The sequence below is a fragment of the Monopterus albus genome, unplaced genomic scaffold (genome assembly GCF_001952655.1).
Source record: "Monopterus albus unplaced genomic scaffold, M_albus_1.0 scaffold292.1, whole genome shotgun sequence".
NCBI classification, from domain to species: domain Eukaryota; kingdom Metazoa; phylum Chordata; class Actinopteri; order Synbranchiformes; family Synbranchidae; genus Monopterus; species Monopterus albus.
Window position 1 is genome coordinate 40,353 of NW_018128172.1, and position 14,767 is coordinate 55,119.

Genomic DNA, 14,767 nt, shown 5'->3' on the forward strand with positions numbered 1-14,767 from the left:
TGGGGGGGGGGTTTCAGTGTCTTGGCCAAGGACACTTCGACACGTGGACTGCAGGCACCAAGATTTGAACCTTCACCCTTCTAGTTGGGAGACGACTGCTCTACCACTGCACCACTGTCGCCTCCCAAAGAAAGGTCCAGTAGTCAGTCAATAGGTTCCAGGAGTCCTTGAACAAGCTACAGATGTTAGTAAGGAAGCTCAGGGAGTCCTTGAAATGGCCTAAGGAGAGTTCCAGAAGTCTTTGAGGAGGTTCAGTGAGTCATTGGCCTTTAAGGAGGCTATAGAAGTCCTTAATGTGGTTCTATGGACCTTGAAGAGGTTCGACAGTTCTTTGAGGAAGTTTTAAGGGTCCTTGCAGGGATTTCCAGAGTGAGACTGCAAAAGTGAGGATTTCCAAAAATGTGAAACTCTGCTTCACACTTCAGATACTGACACCAGTTCTCCCAGGATAAATATGAGGAACATAATGACACCTTGTGGTCTCCTTCAAGTAGTGCTCCATCTTCTACACCTGATGGCTCTGCAGTAACTTGAGGTAGTCCATGTGTCGGCGAACGTGTGCCTGGTTCTGTCGGATGTAGTAGACCAGGTAGCACATGAGCATGGAGAACCAGAGGAACATGGTGACCAGCATCACCACATCTGTGGTTCTCCTCACAGACAGACACAGATCCCAGTCCTCCACCAGTAAGACCAGTGGCATCCCAACAGCTCCTGGAACACAAGCATACAGATATACAACATGTAATATTCACAGTTGCACTGAAGCTGATGATATGTTCATGCTCACAGATCAAGTCTGGACAATTTACTGCTGCTAGAAGATTCATAATCCTGCCGTTTTGTACCAGCTGTATTTATTCAATATATGTTGGGTGACACTCAACATTAAGCGAGCCCAACACAACTTACACACCAAGGTTTGGAAGATCAGAGGTCTGGCAGACAACTTGAGCCAGAGAGGAAGAATCTAGTTCCAACTGAGGCATCGACACCTGAACACAAACAGAAACACAGGAATATTTACCAGAATGACCTCTTTTATATCTGTCTTGTGACGGTGCAGCTAGCATGCTGCAGGAAGTCCTCTCTCATTTCACCTGATTAAACTCACTTGCATCTTGCAGTCACAGTGCCAGGGGTTGTGTGTGAGGTTGGCATGAACTGTCAGCCCGCCGAGCGCTGCCGGGTCCAGTGTCAACAGCCGATTGGATGAAAGGTCCAGGAAACGAAGAGAGGACACCAAACCATGAAAGCAACCGGCTTCCAACAATGACAGCTGAGAGGACACAGGAAGCAGAAAGCCAACACTGACTGAACACCAACATTATTTTCTACGGTTCCACTGGTTTCTATTAATTTATGTTGTAAATACAAAGAAGTGTTTGCTCGGTACCCGGTTGTGTGACAGGTTGAGCTCATTGAGCAAAAACAGATCAGAGAACGAGTTGGCTGGCAGAGAGCTGAGCAGGTTTTTATCCAGAAACAGATGACTAGTGAGATTGGGGAGGCCAACAGGTACCTGAGGACACAACACACCTGATGAGAGGATGGACATCAGTTTAATCTGTGTGTATCCAGTACAGGCATATATCCAGATATATTTTAGACTGGTTTAGCCCAAATAATGGAAGCAGGGTGAAATGGCCAGCCTAAGAGAAATAAAAAGTGATAATTCCCACTGCAACCTTTTTAATGTTTTAGCCATAATGAGGTAAAAAGCCTCTGATGAGACAGCCAAGCAAAATGACTTCATCAGTGACAGGGATGCCTCCGAACAACTACACTGCAATTATAATTTATCTGTCATGAACAGCAACAGTGTTTCACTGGGAGCAGGGTTTAGTGTTTTGATTTGCAGCAGATATTATTCCTTACTTTTGTTGAAGCTAAGCTAACAGCTTCCCCCTGCTTCAAGTCTTTGTGCTAAGCTAAGCTAAACACATTCTGGACCTTTCACACCAAATGTTAAACACTTAAACTGTGATGAAGTAACGTCCTCACAGTGCATTAACAAAATAAGTCCCCATAAGGCACACCACCTGTATGGCCCCATACTGTAACACACAGACCTGTGTCAGTCTCAGTCCGCTGCAGCGGACTGTCAGTCCTCTGTCCAGTGTCTCCCAGCGCTGGCACACATTGGCGGAGACACGGTCACCACCATGCCAGAGGGCCTCAGTAAGTGGTGAAGATGACGTCACCAGGTGGGGCCATGAAAGGAAAAGAAGAGGAGGAAGAAGAAGAAGATGCATCCTGTGTAGTGACACTTCCACCACAGAAGAAGAGAGCAGTGGTAATCTCACTGGGTACATTCCAAGTCTCTTATATCATCCTTCCTCACTCTTTGACTGACCAGAATGACTTCTGAGTTGAGTGAAGCTTGAGCTTAACCCAAGACTCTTTATGGTAAACCCCAATTCCATTATTCTATCACTCATTGCTTCTTGATCAACCTGGAAGTCATATTGGTCCACCATCTTGAAGGACAACCCAAAGCTTTTATTGCTCCTACAAGGGGTGAGGAGCAAGAAGGCTGCTGGAGGGATCATGAGTGAGGATACACAGAAGCATCCTTTGTGGAAGCCTTTTATGAACTGACACACCCTTTTATAAGAAACGAGTTGTTAATTGGATGCTTCAGCTGAAGGATCAGAAGAAAGGACATCTTGTTTCTCTAAACGCTTCCTTGATTCCTGTCTCCTTGCACTTTTCTTTGCATCTTCTGTGGATGGGATTAAGACCCATGGAAAAAATGCAAGTGAAGGAAATGTGGATATGAGATTTGGGATGTTTCTAATGTTTGAACATACTTATTTTGATGGAAGAGTTAATACAGAGACAGTCCAACATGGCACATCACTTGAACTTCCTGTCACAGGTTTGGCCAGTAGCGGCCATTTTGAAGCAGAGCAATTAATGAGATGAACACAAATGAAAAACAATTAAAGTTTGAGAAAAGACTGAAGATCATGAAACTCTGCCTGTCACACAGCTCCTGCTGCACTGCCAGTTAGTTTCAGCTGAATATTCTGTTGAAGGGACCATTAACCTTCCACACTGATGTAGCTGGGTCATGACAGGCTTTGAAAGTTACACTGAGGTACAACTATAAGCTAGCTATCTAGCCTGACGGCCTACTAGGACAACACACATACAAGCTCTGCTCTGTCTTTATGTTATTTTAGTTATTTATCGTGATTTTATTCTGTCTATGTAAAGTACTTTGGTCAACTGGATGTTGTTTTTAAAGTGCTATATAAATAAATTTGATTTGATTTGATCTAACTGTTATCATAAGTGTTTAACACAGCAGGTGGCTCTGATCAAACTGAATAGAGTAACGTGATTTTAACAAAAGTTACTGCTTTGCGGTTGTTTGCCTCTGCCAACCAGTCAAATTCATGGTAATGGGACAGATGGTGTGGACCACCAAAATCTGTTCGCCTCATCCTTGGGTCCAAGTGGAACTTTTGTGCCAAATTTGAAGAAATTTTCTTAAGGTGTCCCTGAGATATCGTGTTGACAAGAGTGGGTCAGACAGACAACCCAAGACATAACGGCTGTTGAAATGTCAGTAACAAATGGTAATTAACAGTCTGTACTTGTAAATAAACTGTTAATGAATTCAGGTCTAGATGATCTGCAGCTGTTTCCTAGAAGGTCAGAGGTCAAACTCATGAAACTAAAGGAGCAGAAATGGCCAGAGATTTATCACATTTCGTCATCTTATAACCGGTGTTGAGAGTCATTACTCAGAAAGGTTATGTAGCCTATTATACATTACTCGTTACTTTTTTAAAATGTAATGCATCACTTTAAATAATTACTCCATGTAGGATGTAATTTGTTACAGTACTCATTACATTACTTCTGCGTTACTCAGGAACATCTTATAAAAGCCATCTCAAAGTTAATTAACAGGCTATAAACCATGGGCCTGCTTACTCCAGACACACAGCCTACACCAGGTGCTCCCGTGTTTTCCAGGTGGTCCAGGACGTGCGCAGTTTGGCAGCGGCGGGTCCATTATGTGCATCTTGCTGAGTAAATGATGTTTCTGAAAGACGGCGATTCTGCTGTAGATGCTGTTCATTTTGTTACCTGTGCAGCTGAAAATCCAGCTCTGGCTGTCTGGCTGGGGTCGGCCCCCAATCGGCTGGTGTCTAGAACACCACTATGGGCCCCAGGCTCCATAGCTGCTAGCTTTGTGTTAGCATGTTGCTCCTCTAGGTGCTTGGACAGGTCTGATGTCATGCTCACTGTGGTGGATAGTCGGGCACGGTTTGCACTTTACTGTTATATTCTTGCCATTTCGTGAAACATAGTTGAAGTAACGTGCACATCTCCACCGACCTCCTCCTTCAGAAGTCATAAACGGCTCTGCCAGTTTTGTACTACCACAAACTGGTTTCAGGAGCACTGGCACACACACAGTATGTTGATTTGGTTTTTGTCTGTCCCTTATACGGATAATTGAAGGCGCTATGTAACCCACGTTACTTGACTAATAACTGTAATCACTGGATTTAGGAACAGTAACGTATTGCGTTACTGCTTAGTTTTTTTTACATCATTTATTTACCAGCGATAAAACCATTATTTACCATTTAGAAACTCTTTCTGCTGATTAGGACGAGGTGGCCTGTAAAGAGACTCCTACAGCCTCAAACAACAGGTGAAAACTGAGAAAGTAAAGACAGTAGATTACATAATATCACAGCGAGATGGAGGCTAAGACCAGGGAACAAAGTGATGAAGAAGATGAAGAGGAGAGGGATCAGAGGGAGGATTAACAATGAGGATAAGGCGATGATCAGATTAAATCCTCGGTGGGATTAAAATTTGGTCAAGAGATTTTCAGGTGGAGGAGAAACGAGAAGGAACCCAAAGGAAACATCAGTGATGCCGAGTCGCAGTGTTAAACTGTGATTTTACTATGTACTGATGAAAACTTCATTAGTTTACCAATGAAAACTGTATTAAAGTGTGTTGTTTCTGGACCGGAAACATTCAGGCCTGGTACTGAATTCAAATATTTCATGTATTTATCTCAGTTTGAGTAACTTTGAGGTATTTCTATGTGCTAAACATAAGATTTTTAAAAAGCTCATTCTGTACAATGACTATTTTGCTACAAATCAATATATAAAATATATTCTGAATGCAGTACTTTTTATTATTACAATTATGAGATTCCCAGTTTCAGTGAAAACATCTGTTCTACATTTTTATTCACAGTTTGAGACACGACACTTCTTCCTCAATCTTTGCCGTTTTTGTCAGTTTTTATTTTCAGATCCTGATCGTGATTTTCAGCTGAGCCTGTTAAATCTACAGAGAAACTATAAAACAAAGACGTGGAAGAGCAGTCTGAACTCGGTAACACTGCTCAGCATGAAACTATTCAACAGAGCTGCAGATGCAATAACTGACTATCGATCCGCTCATAACCCAAAGATGATTAGAAAAAGCTGGTTTGGTACTTACGTGTTGATCCGGGAGAGGCAGCGGGAGTCAGACAGAGAGACACGGGAATCTGGGACACACCGCCCACAAATAAATAAATAGACAGACAGACAGAGGTGAGGTCAGCCCCAAACATTACAAAAAAAGATTTTTAAACAAGTTAATCTGATGAATAATCAATTAAATTATTATTCACGTGAATGAAGAGTGCCCTTTAAATAAATAAAATAAAAACTCACTAGGTATTAATAAGATTTCTTTAACCGTTGTTGAACCTGTTTAAATATTAAATTGCTAAATTGTTTTAATAAAGCTATACAATAGAACCTCGTCATTAAAGAACAGCGTGTGACCTCGTCCTCCGCTCCACACAAACCACATTACAAACTTCCTTAAATGAATTTTAACAACAGACATAAAAAGAGACTAAAATAGTTATTAATAAAAACTAATTCAATGATGATAGGCCTATATTCTAATACATTTTTCATCATCTCACACGCACATAAAATACAAAAAAATAACATCTCTCAGGTGTGTGACAGGTCTTCCGGTGGGCGGGGCCTGCGGTGCCATCTGCTCGCTGCTGATAGGGCTCGTGCTCCGGCTACGTTACTTCTCAGAAGCAGCGGCAGGACCGACGGCGACTCTGTGCCCAAGTTTCACGACAGTTTTGTCCTTTCGAAGGCGGACTGAGGCCGACCCTGTTTGAACCTGGACTTTAAAGACACTCTACTGGTTTCTGCTGTGGTCTTACTGGTTCCACCTTTTCCATTAACGCTAATTACGTCTGACACAGTGAGTACATCATAATATAATACTGTGATTATAGCCCATAATGCAAAACGTATACACTCCTCATTTATCATTCAAATAAAACTACATAAAGTTAAAAAGGTTTCCTGATGCAGCAGTCACACTTTATTGGATGGTGATATTCTGGTTTAATCACATTTCATAAACCACAGAAAATACTACTACTAGTAACAATAGTAGGAGGGACAGTAGCCTATAATAAACAGTTAAAATTATTTCTGTACATGTTCATATTTATATTTTTATTATGACATAAGTTAACACAATAAAATAGGACTACTTAGTAATGATAAGCTTGTAAATGAAGTCACTTATCACTTTAAATAATTAAGTAATGAAATAAAATGTTACTGAGCTTTTATACAACAGCGCTGCCTCCTCATAATAAAAATTCTGTGAACCTTTAGTAATAAATGAATATCAAGAGATTTTTATTGTCAATTCACTATATGTACAGGACATACAGAAAAATCTAAATACTGTTTCTCTCTCACCTAATGTTGAACGATCATACCATTTAAGAAACTAAAATAGAATAGAAGTAGAATAAACAGAATGTGAAAACTGCATTCAAGTATATATATAAAATGGTTCTTGTTCAGATACAGAATATATAGAAAACGTTTAGTACCTACTGTATGTACAGCAGGCTGTATTGGCCTATGTGTCACAGTAACAGTAAGAACAGGAATATAACAACAGGTCTTGTTCTTTGTAGTTCTTACTGTTAGTTCTGCATTGTCTAATAACAGAACTAAATATAAATAAAGGTTATATATGTGAATTCAAGGTCTCTGTTGATACTCCAGCAAACGGCCCCTCCCACTCCTCTGACATCACGGCGAGGGCCTCAAACCTGTGCTAGTGTGGAGACAGCACACAAACCGGACGAGGAGGAGGAGAGCCTGAGCAGGATGCTGCACTGCATCACTGATGATACCCACAAAAGACCAGAAGAAGAAAAGGAGGATGAGGAAGTTTTTCTTTTTCCTCTTCCTCCCATGATCATGACGACTCCTAAAGACAACCCTGTGGGCCAATCAAAGGCTGCAGCAACACCTCCAATCAATCAGAATGCCAGCTCCGAGTCGGGGGAGGATACAGTGGGTACACTGCCAGATTCCAACAGGGAAGCATTACCATGGCAACACAAGGAAGTGGAGGAGCACGATGAGGCAGAGACGAAGGCGGTGGCCTCTTCTCCTGATGGGCGATTCCTCAAGTTCAACATCGAGATCGGCCGAGGGTCCTTCAAGAAGGTTTACAGAGGCCTGGACACGGAGACCACGGTGGAGGTGGCCTGGTGCGAACTGCAGGCGAGTAGTGCACAAGAGGTACACACAAAATATTGCATACTGGTACACAAAAATACACACAAAGTACTACACACTAATAAACATACATAACACAGGGAAACTGCCAACATGAGTTGGGAGGTGACAGTGGTGCGGCGGGTAGAGCAGTCGTCTCCAACCAGAAGGTTGAAGGTTCGAATCTCAGCGCCTGCAGGCCACATGTCGAGGTGTCCTTGGGCAAGACACTGAACCTGCCCCCGATGGCTCTAACCATCAGTCGAATTGGCGCCACAGATAGCTGCCTTGGTGCTGTACCAGAAACAAATTCTTTGTGTGTAACATACTTGGCCAATAAAGGTGATTATCCTTTTTAAATCAGATTAAATACAGCTACATCCTGACCAATCAGAATACAGCCAGCTGACAGAAAACACTGGCCTGTGCCAGGTGTTAACCACCACTTTTAAATAAAGTTTAGTAACCAAAGAGAAAAAAACAGGTGAAACAAAAAGGAAAGTTTGTTGTTTATATGCAAGTGATGACGTGTTTCCTCTTTCCACTGTCTGATTCGCCATACGCTGTTGTTGTTGTTGAACAGTCTGCAGTCGCCCTTAGCGACAGCTCAACACCCGCGGGTTGTTTCTGGCTGACTTGAAGCTGACTGGTCAGCTATGGGGACGTCTGTAGTGACACCTCCTTGCTGTGTCTCAGGATCAGTTTGACCTCCTGACCTTTTCCTGCAGTGTCTCCATGACAACAGGTTGTTCTGTTTGATCAGTCAGAGATTGGTTACTGATCTGAAACAGTGATGAATAGTCTGTAACTGCAGCGGCAAAGAGCCAACGGAGGGTTTGTAACTAGACCTCGGCACCTTTTAATTAAAGGCCCCCGGTCATCAGGGGAACGGCTGCTGTTGTCGTGGTAACGGAAGTGATCAGAGCAGATTAACGAAATAAAATCTGACCCTGAGAGTGGTACAGGAAGTCATTTGTACAGAGTCTTTCAAAACAAAATGTTTCATCTTAAATATGGATAGAATCAAACTCCAATGAAACTAAACAGAATTAAAATAGAAATCTGAAAACTTTAATGGTGGAAGATATAGTTTTTATGTCAGTTGTGTTGAATGGTAGGATGAGAAGTTCAACTATTCCACAGTTTAATGTCAAGGACACTAAACGTGCAGTCTACTGTGCAGTGTCTGATACACTAGGTGAGTTGATTTAGATTTATTTTTAGTTATTTAGAGGGTGATTTTTTATAACACGTAAACAATAGATGCCACATGCAGAACAGAAGAAATGTGTTTGTTCTTTGACAGTTTGTGTGTGTGTGTTATCTGAGGTGTGTATCTCACCTTGAAGCAGACTTTCTGGTTTTATGGGCTGGTGCCACTGACAGTCAGCTCTGATTAGTTCAGAATGAGGAAGCCCAGTGTTAGGTGATGTGTGTAGAGCAAGGTGGGCTCTTCAGGCTCAATAAATCTTTAACACACACACACAGAGATGTTCTACCATTGTTTTAATAGCTTTACTAGCTACTCTGTGGGTTACAACCAGGTGTGTCTCACCTGTCTGACACCTCCGTCAGTGTTCAGCATTAATGTGGATGTGTTCTCTGCTCAGTTGTCAGTCCAGGTGTGTCTTGGTCTGTTACATGACAGACACATCACATTGTCACATATGTGGGTCAAACACTGGCATCTGCAGCTCCTCGCTGCAGCACAGTGCACATCCCCTCCAGTCAAACATGGTTTATATTCACGTGGAAGTGTCCCTGGTCAGTTGGTGCTTTAACAAGGTGGAGACTGTTTATAGGTTCAGGTGTCACAGCTCAGGACTCCTAGTGCCGCTGAACAGAATAAACAACAACATGACCGAATGCTGTCTCTGACAGAAAGATCGAACCAGAGGGTATTTGTCTCTGTGAGGAGCCAGTTTTAGGTTTACGCCACTGTAGCGAGGATGTTTCTGCACAGTGAGGACCTTTGTGTATCCGAGGCTTCAGACTTGGTTTTAGGGCTCAGGTTTAGGTTGGGGTTAAGGATGGGGGTAGTTGTGCTGGTTAAGGTTAAGCTGGATTTATACTTTCGATGTTACGGCGCTTGGTGCATCAACAGGGAAACCGTGGCTGCTACAGGCTCTCAGTCGTTTTCCCCTTTTCTCCTACTGGGAGATGCCACTGCAGACGACCTGCTCACTTCGCTCACCGCCCTGCACAGATGAATGAATGTAAACACAGGGATCACACGGTCTCCAGTTCAGTAACCACAGAGAAATAACCAGTTACCTGGATCTAACTCCAGTTCTGAGACTGTGTGTGTATCACAAAGTCAATGAAGGATAGCAGCACAGTCACTGAGGAGGCTATAAAGCCTGATCAGGCCCGATAACACAGCGTGGAGGTGATAACAGCGAAGTTGGGCACTATGAACTACATCAGTCACACGGTGTCAGGTACAAATGCAGCTAGATGGATGGCATCGTGTCAACAAGGGTGGAAAGAAAACGTGTGTGTGTGTGTGTGTGTGTGTGTGTGTGTGTTAACATGACTCAGCAGCATGTTGTAACGTGCACAGTATCTGATTGGACAGACAGCTGCTGGTTCATGTTGATAACAGCGCACACACACATCCTTGTTCTCATCACTTACCGGGTCCCTACATAGACTTGCGTTCATTTCCAGGAGACCTATCCTAACCCTTAACCAGAACTGCTACTTGCCTAATCTTAACCCTAACCTTACCCAAAGCCGACACTTGCTCTAACCGTACACCTCACTGTTTTTATAAAATTCAGCAAACTTCTCTCTGCATTATATTGTGTTCTTGTTGTATTTTTATTGTGCTCCCTTCACTTGCTGCTTTAAAGTGCCTTAGATTTGTGATTTTACTGCCTATTTATATTTGTTATATTGCTCATTTACTTTATATTTCACTCGTATTTTGTGGCATTCATGTGGACGGCAAAGTAAGAATTTCATTGTACAGAGAAACACGTTTCCTAACTGTGCATATGACAAATAAACACTTTGACCTTTGACCTTGATCTACGGTCATTGGTCTCAACCGAGACAGTGACGAGTCAGCCTACAGACGGGAGGTTGAGCAGCTGGTCCTGTGGTGTAGCCCCAACAATCTGGGGCTGAACATGCTCAAAACAGTGGAGATGACAGTGGACTTCAGGAAGAGGAGCTTCAGGAGCTGCTGATACAGTTCTACAAAGGAACCAGAGTCAACATGTAGCGAGGCTCCAAATAGTCCATTAAGCATTGGAAACCCACATTTTTAACTACAGAAGGGGGTTGGTCATCCAGTCACTTTCACCGATATCAGCTTTGCTTTGTTGCTGTTGGAGGGGGGGTTTCTCACGCTTCTGAATTGTTTCCCGCAATGTTTGTTTTGCAGCACACATTTCAACGTGGCTTTTGTTACCTGTATAAATTCAGCATACTCCATTCCATGATGCTTCTACAAGTGTTTAATCAAATTCATGGTGCTGAAGTTTCCAATGCTGTTGCCACCTCTTGAAACACTTATGTTGTATAAATTGCACTTGGCTTTACTTTTTTCTTCCTCGAGTTCAAAATAACTCCACACAGCTGACATGATAACTGCTGACAGGTCTCACCTCTCACTTACGTTCTAGCTAGTGCTCATGTGATGCTCACATCTCTTAAAGGCGTGTCAGGTGTCATTAAGGATTTCTATGATAGTTTAGAACTAAAGGTCCATGATTGTATCGGATTGGATTATACTCCTCCCAATGTCCGATCCAGTAATACCAATACTGAATATTGGATCCCGCACCACTAGTTTAACAAGCCTTGAGAAACTGGTAACAGAAACAGATAAACAAGCAGACAGAGAGCAGTGTGTGTGTGTTGCTGATTTCCCATCATGCTCTGCAGCAGAGCTTCAGCTGTCTGTTGGTACGGCGACTATGAGGGCTCAGTGTCCGTTATGGTGGAAATACGAGACGCAGTGTACTCACAGGGCCGTGACTTGAGTGAACGGATGAATTCATGCATTCATTTCTCCCTTTAACCCCTCAGACTCATCGCCTGAATAAGATGGAGCGTCAGAGGTTCAGTGAGGAGGTGGAGATGCTGAAAACCCTGAAGCATCCAAACATTGTCCGATTCTATGACTCCTGGAAGTCAATGGTGAAGGGACATAAATGCACCATCCTGGTGACGGAGCTCATGACGTCTGGGACACTCAAAACGTGAGTCTTGATCTGGACCTGTCTTGTCGAGCAGATTCGATTTTTAAAATAATTTTTATTTGTCTTGATTTATATTTCTTACTGATTATTTTTAACCTGGGGTTTTATAGGTCCTAATAGCCCCTGTCTTTTCATTAGCTCTCACATAACAAGTGTCAGCCTGGTTTAAACCTGGTTTAAAACCATTTCTTACCAACTTTTACTTTCAAACTTCATTGATCCCACACAAGAAAATGCAAATGTCAGTGAAACAAAAGAACGTTCGACAATAGATGCATAACTCTTTAAAACAAAATACTCTTCTGGAGGGTACATTAGCTGTAGATCAAAAGCTTCTTCTGTTCTGATTAATCACCTTCAAAGTGTATTGATGGCACAGCACTGCACTGGTTAATGTCTCCACAGCTGTTGTCTCCAGTGGGGTTCCTCAAAGATCCATCCTGGGTCCTGCTCTCTTTTTTCTCCCTATAGCAAGCTTGTTTTTATAGAACTGAAACAGAAGTTCCCACTCTCAGTTCCTGAATGACCCATAACATTTCAGTTCCTGGATGTCACCTGAACCCTTCCAGGTACCTGCGCAGATTCCGTCCGATAAAGCTGAAGCTGCTGCAGCATTGGAGTTTTGAGATTCTGAAGGGGCTTCAGTTCCTGCACTCACGCTGCCCCCCCATCCTGCACCGAGACCTCAAGTGTGACAACATCTTCATCACTGGTCCCACTGGCTCTGTCAAGATCGGAGACCTGGGCCTCGCTACGCTCAAGAAGGCCTCATTCGCCAAGAGTGTCATTGGTAAGAGCAAACAGAGTCTGCAGAGAGAGCCGGCAGGGTCATATCACAGTCCTTATTTCTGGTCCAAGTTTTACAAAGTCCAAGCTGTAACTTACAGTAAGGTGTTGGATGCAGTTGCTTGACGTTGGTGACATCCTTCTCATTGTGACTGGTGGTGCGTTCAGGGACCCCGGAGTTCATGGCTCCAGAGATGTATGAGGAGAAGTACGATGAAGCTGTGGATGTTTATGCCTTTGGCATGTGCATTCTGGAGATGGCAACATCCGAGTATCCGTACTCTGAGTGTCAGAATGCCATCCAGATCTACCGCAAGGTCACCAGTGTAAGGCTCCGCCCACCTGAGTACTGCCCACTTCCTGCCCAGGTGTTTGACTCTGTGTTTGTCTTTCAGGGAACCAAACCAGACAGTTTTTTCAAAGTACAAGACCCAGACCTGAAGCAGATCATTGAAGGCTGCATCCGAACAAAGAGCAGTGAGAGGTAACGTGACCAATCACAAAACAGCATTTACACTAGACCTCTTCATCTGTGGGGAGGCTGTGGTTGGAAGGTTGGCGGTTTGATCCCTGGCTTTTCCAGCCCACATGTCAAAGTGTCTTTGAGCAAGACACTGGACCCCTCTGGGAGTGAGAATGGGCAAATAGTGTGAAAGTCCTTTGAGTGTGCTGCAATGCATAGAAAAGCACTGTACAAGACCATTTACCAAAACATTTTGATACAGTACATCTCTGAGTTTTTGCAGCTCTATAAGATGATACAATATAATCAATAATGTTATCAACACACATCATGAGATAGATTTTCAGTTTAGCAAATAACTATGGGCCAGAAACAATGAGAAGTCAGTGGGGAGCTTCATTGTTCAGTTTTGCTCTTTAGTTGAACATTGCTCCGACCCATGTGTACTGTATGTACAGTGAGAGCCAGTTAAAGCTGAAGCCAGCTCAACACGTCTCTGCTTATCAGGGATGTACTGGGGAAAGTTCCTACCATGTACTCTTTAATAATCACTGGCCATCCATCACTTGTACATCAGTAATGTGCAGACTGTTTCCTCTCTGTGGCTCCCGGAACTTCAGGAGACTCCTCAGTGTCAACATGAAACAAAGCAAAAGACAACGGATCAGTTTTTATCTTTGGTGGGACCAAATGAACTAGTGTGAAAGGAAGTGAGCCACCTGCTGGACACTTTTAGTCACTGTCAATGACAGTCATCTTTTGGATCCCTTACTTCAGTAGGAGAAATCAAACATCAGTTATATGCTGTACCTCACTTGGGACACAGACAATCAGCTGCGGCAGCACTCAGATCCTTTACTTCAGTAGAAGTAGTAATACCAGTGTAAAGATACTCTCTTACAAAATAAAAGTCCTGCATTCAAAGTGTTACTTAAGTACAAAAGTATCAGCCTCCAAATCTACCTGAAGTACCAGCAGTACCAGTACTCGTCCAGCAGAACGGCCCGTGTCCCAGTAACGTCTCTGATACTGGATCATAGTGACTAATTACTGTGTCCATCACTTTAATGCTGCAGCTGGTAAAGGTGGAGCTGATGGTAACTACCTTATATACTTATACTGGGAAGTACTTTCCATCCTACTGGGTAGCTGGTGGATTTCCTACTGGGATCAATAGAGTCTGATGGTTCTACTGGGTTTGGTTTGATTCATCTGATTCTGGGCCTGAAGGTATCAGGTACATGTAGTGTATTAAAAAGTACACGGTTTGTCTCTGACATGGAGTGAAGTCACAGGATGAAGGAGCAGGACGTGAAGTACTCAGGTAAAGTACAAATACCTAAAAAAATGTACTTATGCACAGTACTTGCATAAATGTGCTTATTACTTTCCAGAAGTGGTAGGCTGTTAGCATTAGCAACATTAGCTCAGAATAAGAAGCACATTTGAACTCACTATATTTAAATGTGGCAACAGGAAACAGGATTCTGCAGAGCTCCTGCACTCCTGGAAGATATTTTTGTCTGTGGCACACAAGCTATTTTTGTGAGGTTTCTTTTCTTTTTCCATGATATCAAGATCTCTCTCCTATTTTCCATCCATCCATCCATTTTCTTCCGCTTATCCGGGGCCGGGTCGCGGGGGCAGCAGTCTAAGCAAAGATGCCCAGACCTCCCTCTCTCCAGACACTTCCTCCAGCTCCTCCGGGGGAA

At 43.1% G+C, this 14,767-nt stretch overlaps 2 protein-coding genes across 2 annotated transcripts in view; one reads left to right on the forward strand and one right to left on the reverse strand.

Annotated features, from left to right (window-relative positions):
- Window positions 1-283: 283 nt before the first annotated feature.
- LOC109973507 (leucine-rich repeat-containing protein 3B-like) lies at window positions 284-3,047 on the reverse strand. The gene is made up of 5 exons (XM_020623160.1): window positions 2,073-3,047; window positions 1,397-1,522; window positions 1,115-1,279; window positions 917-995; window positions 284-714 (listed from the first exon to the last, which is right to left on the reverse strand). The coding sequence occupies exons 1-5, from the start codon at window positions 2,313-2,315 to the stop codon at window positions 506-508; spliced, it is 822 nt and encodes a 273-aa protein (XP_020478816.1). The 5' UTR covers window positions 2,316-3,047; the 3' UTR covers window positions 284-505.
- A 3,046-nt stretch (window positions 3,048-6,093) lies between these two features.
- LOC109973455 (serine/threonine-protein kinase WNK4-like) overlaps window positions 6,094-14,767 on the forward strand; it is a 28,788-nt gene continuing 20,114 nt past the window's right edge. Inside the window, exons 1-6 of the mRNA XM_020623074.1 lie at window positions 6,094-6,267; window positions 7,076-7,601; window positions 11,634-11,806; window positions 12,376-12,596; window positions 12,761-12,918; window positions 12,988-13,076. Coding sequence (XP_020478730.1) covers window positions 7,200-7,601; window positions 11,634-11,806; window positions 12,376-12,596; window positions 12,761-12,918; window positions 12,988-13,076 — 1,043 coding nt within the window. The 5' untranslated portion in view covers window positions 6,094-6,267; window positions 7,076-7,199. The remainder of the gene's footprint in view (window positions 6,268-7,075; window positions 7,602-11,633; window positions 11,807-12,375; window positions 12,597-12,760; window positions 12,919-12,987; window positions 13,077-14,767) is intronic.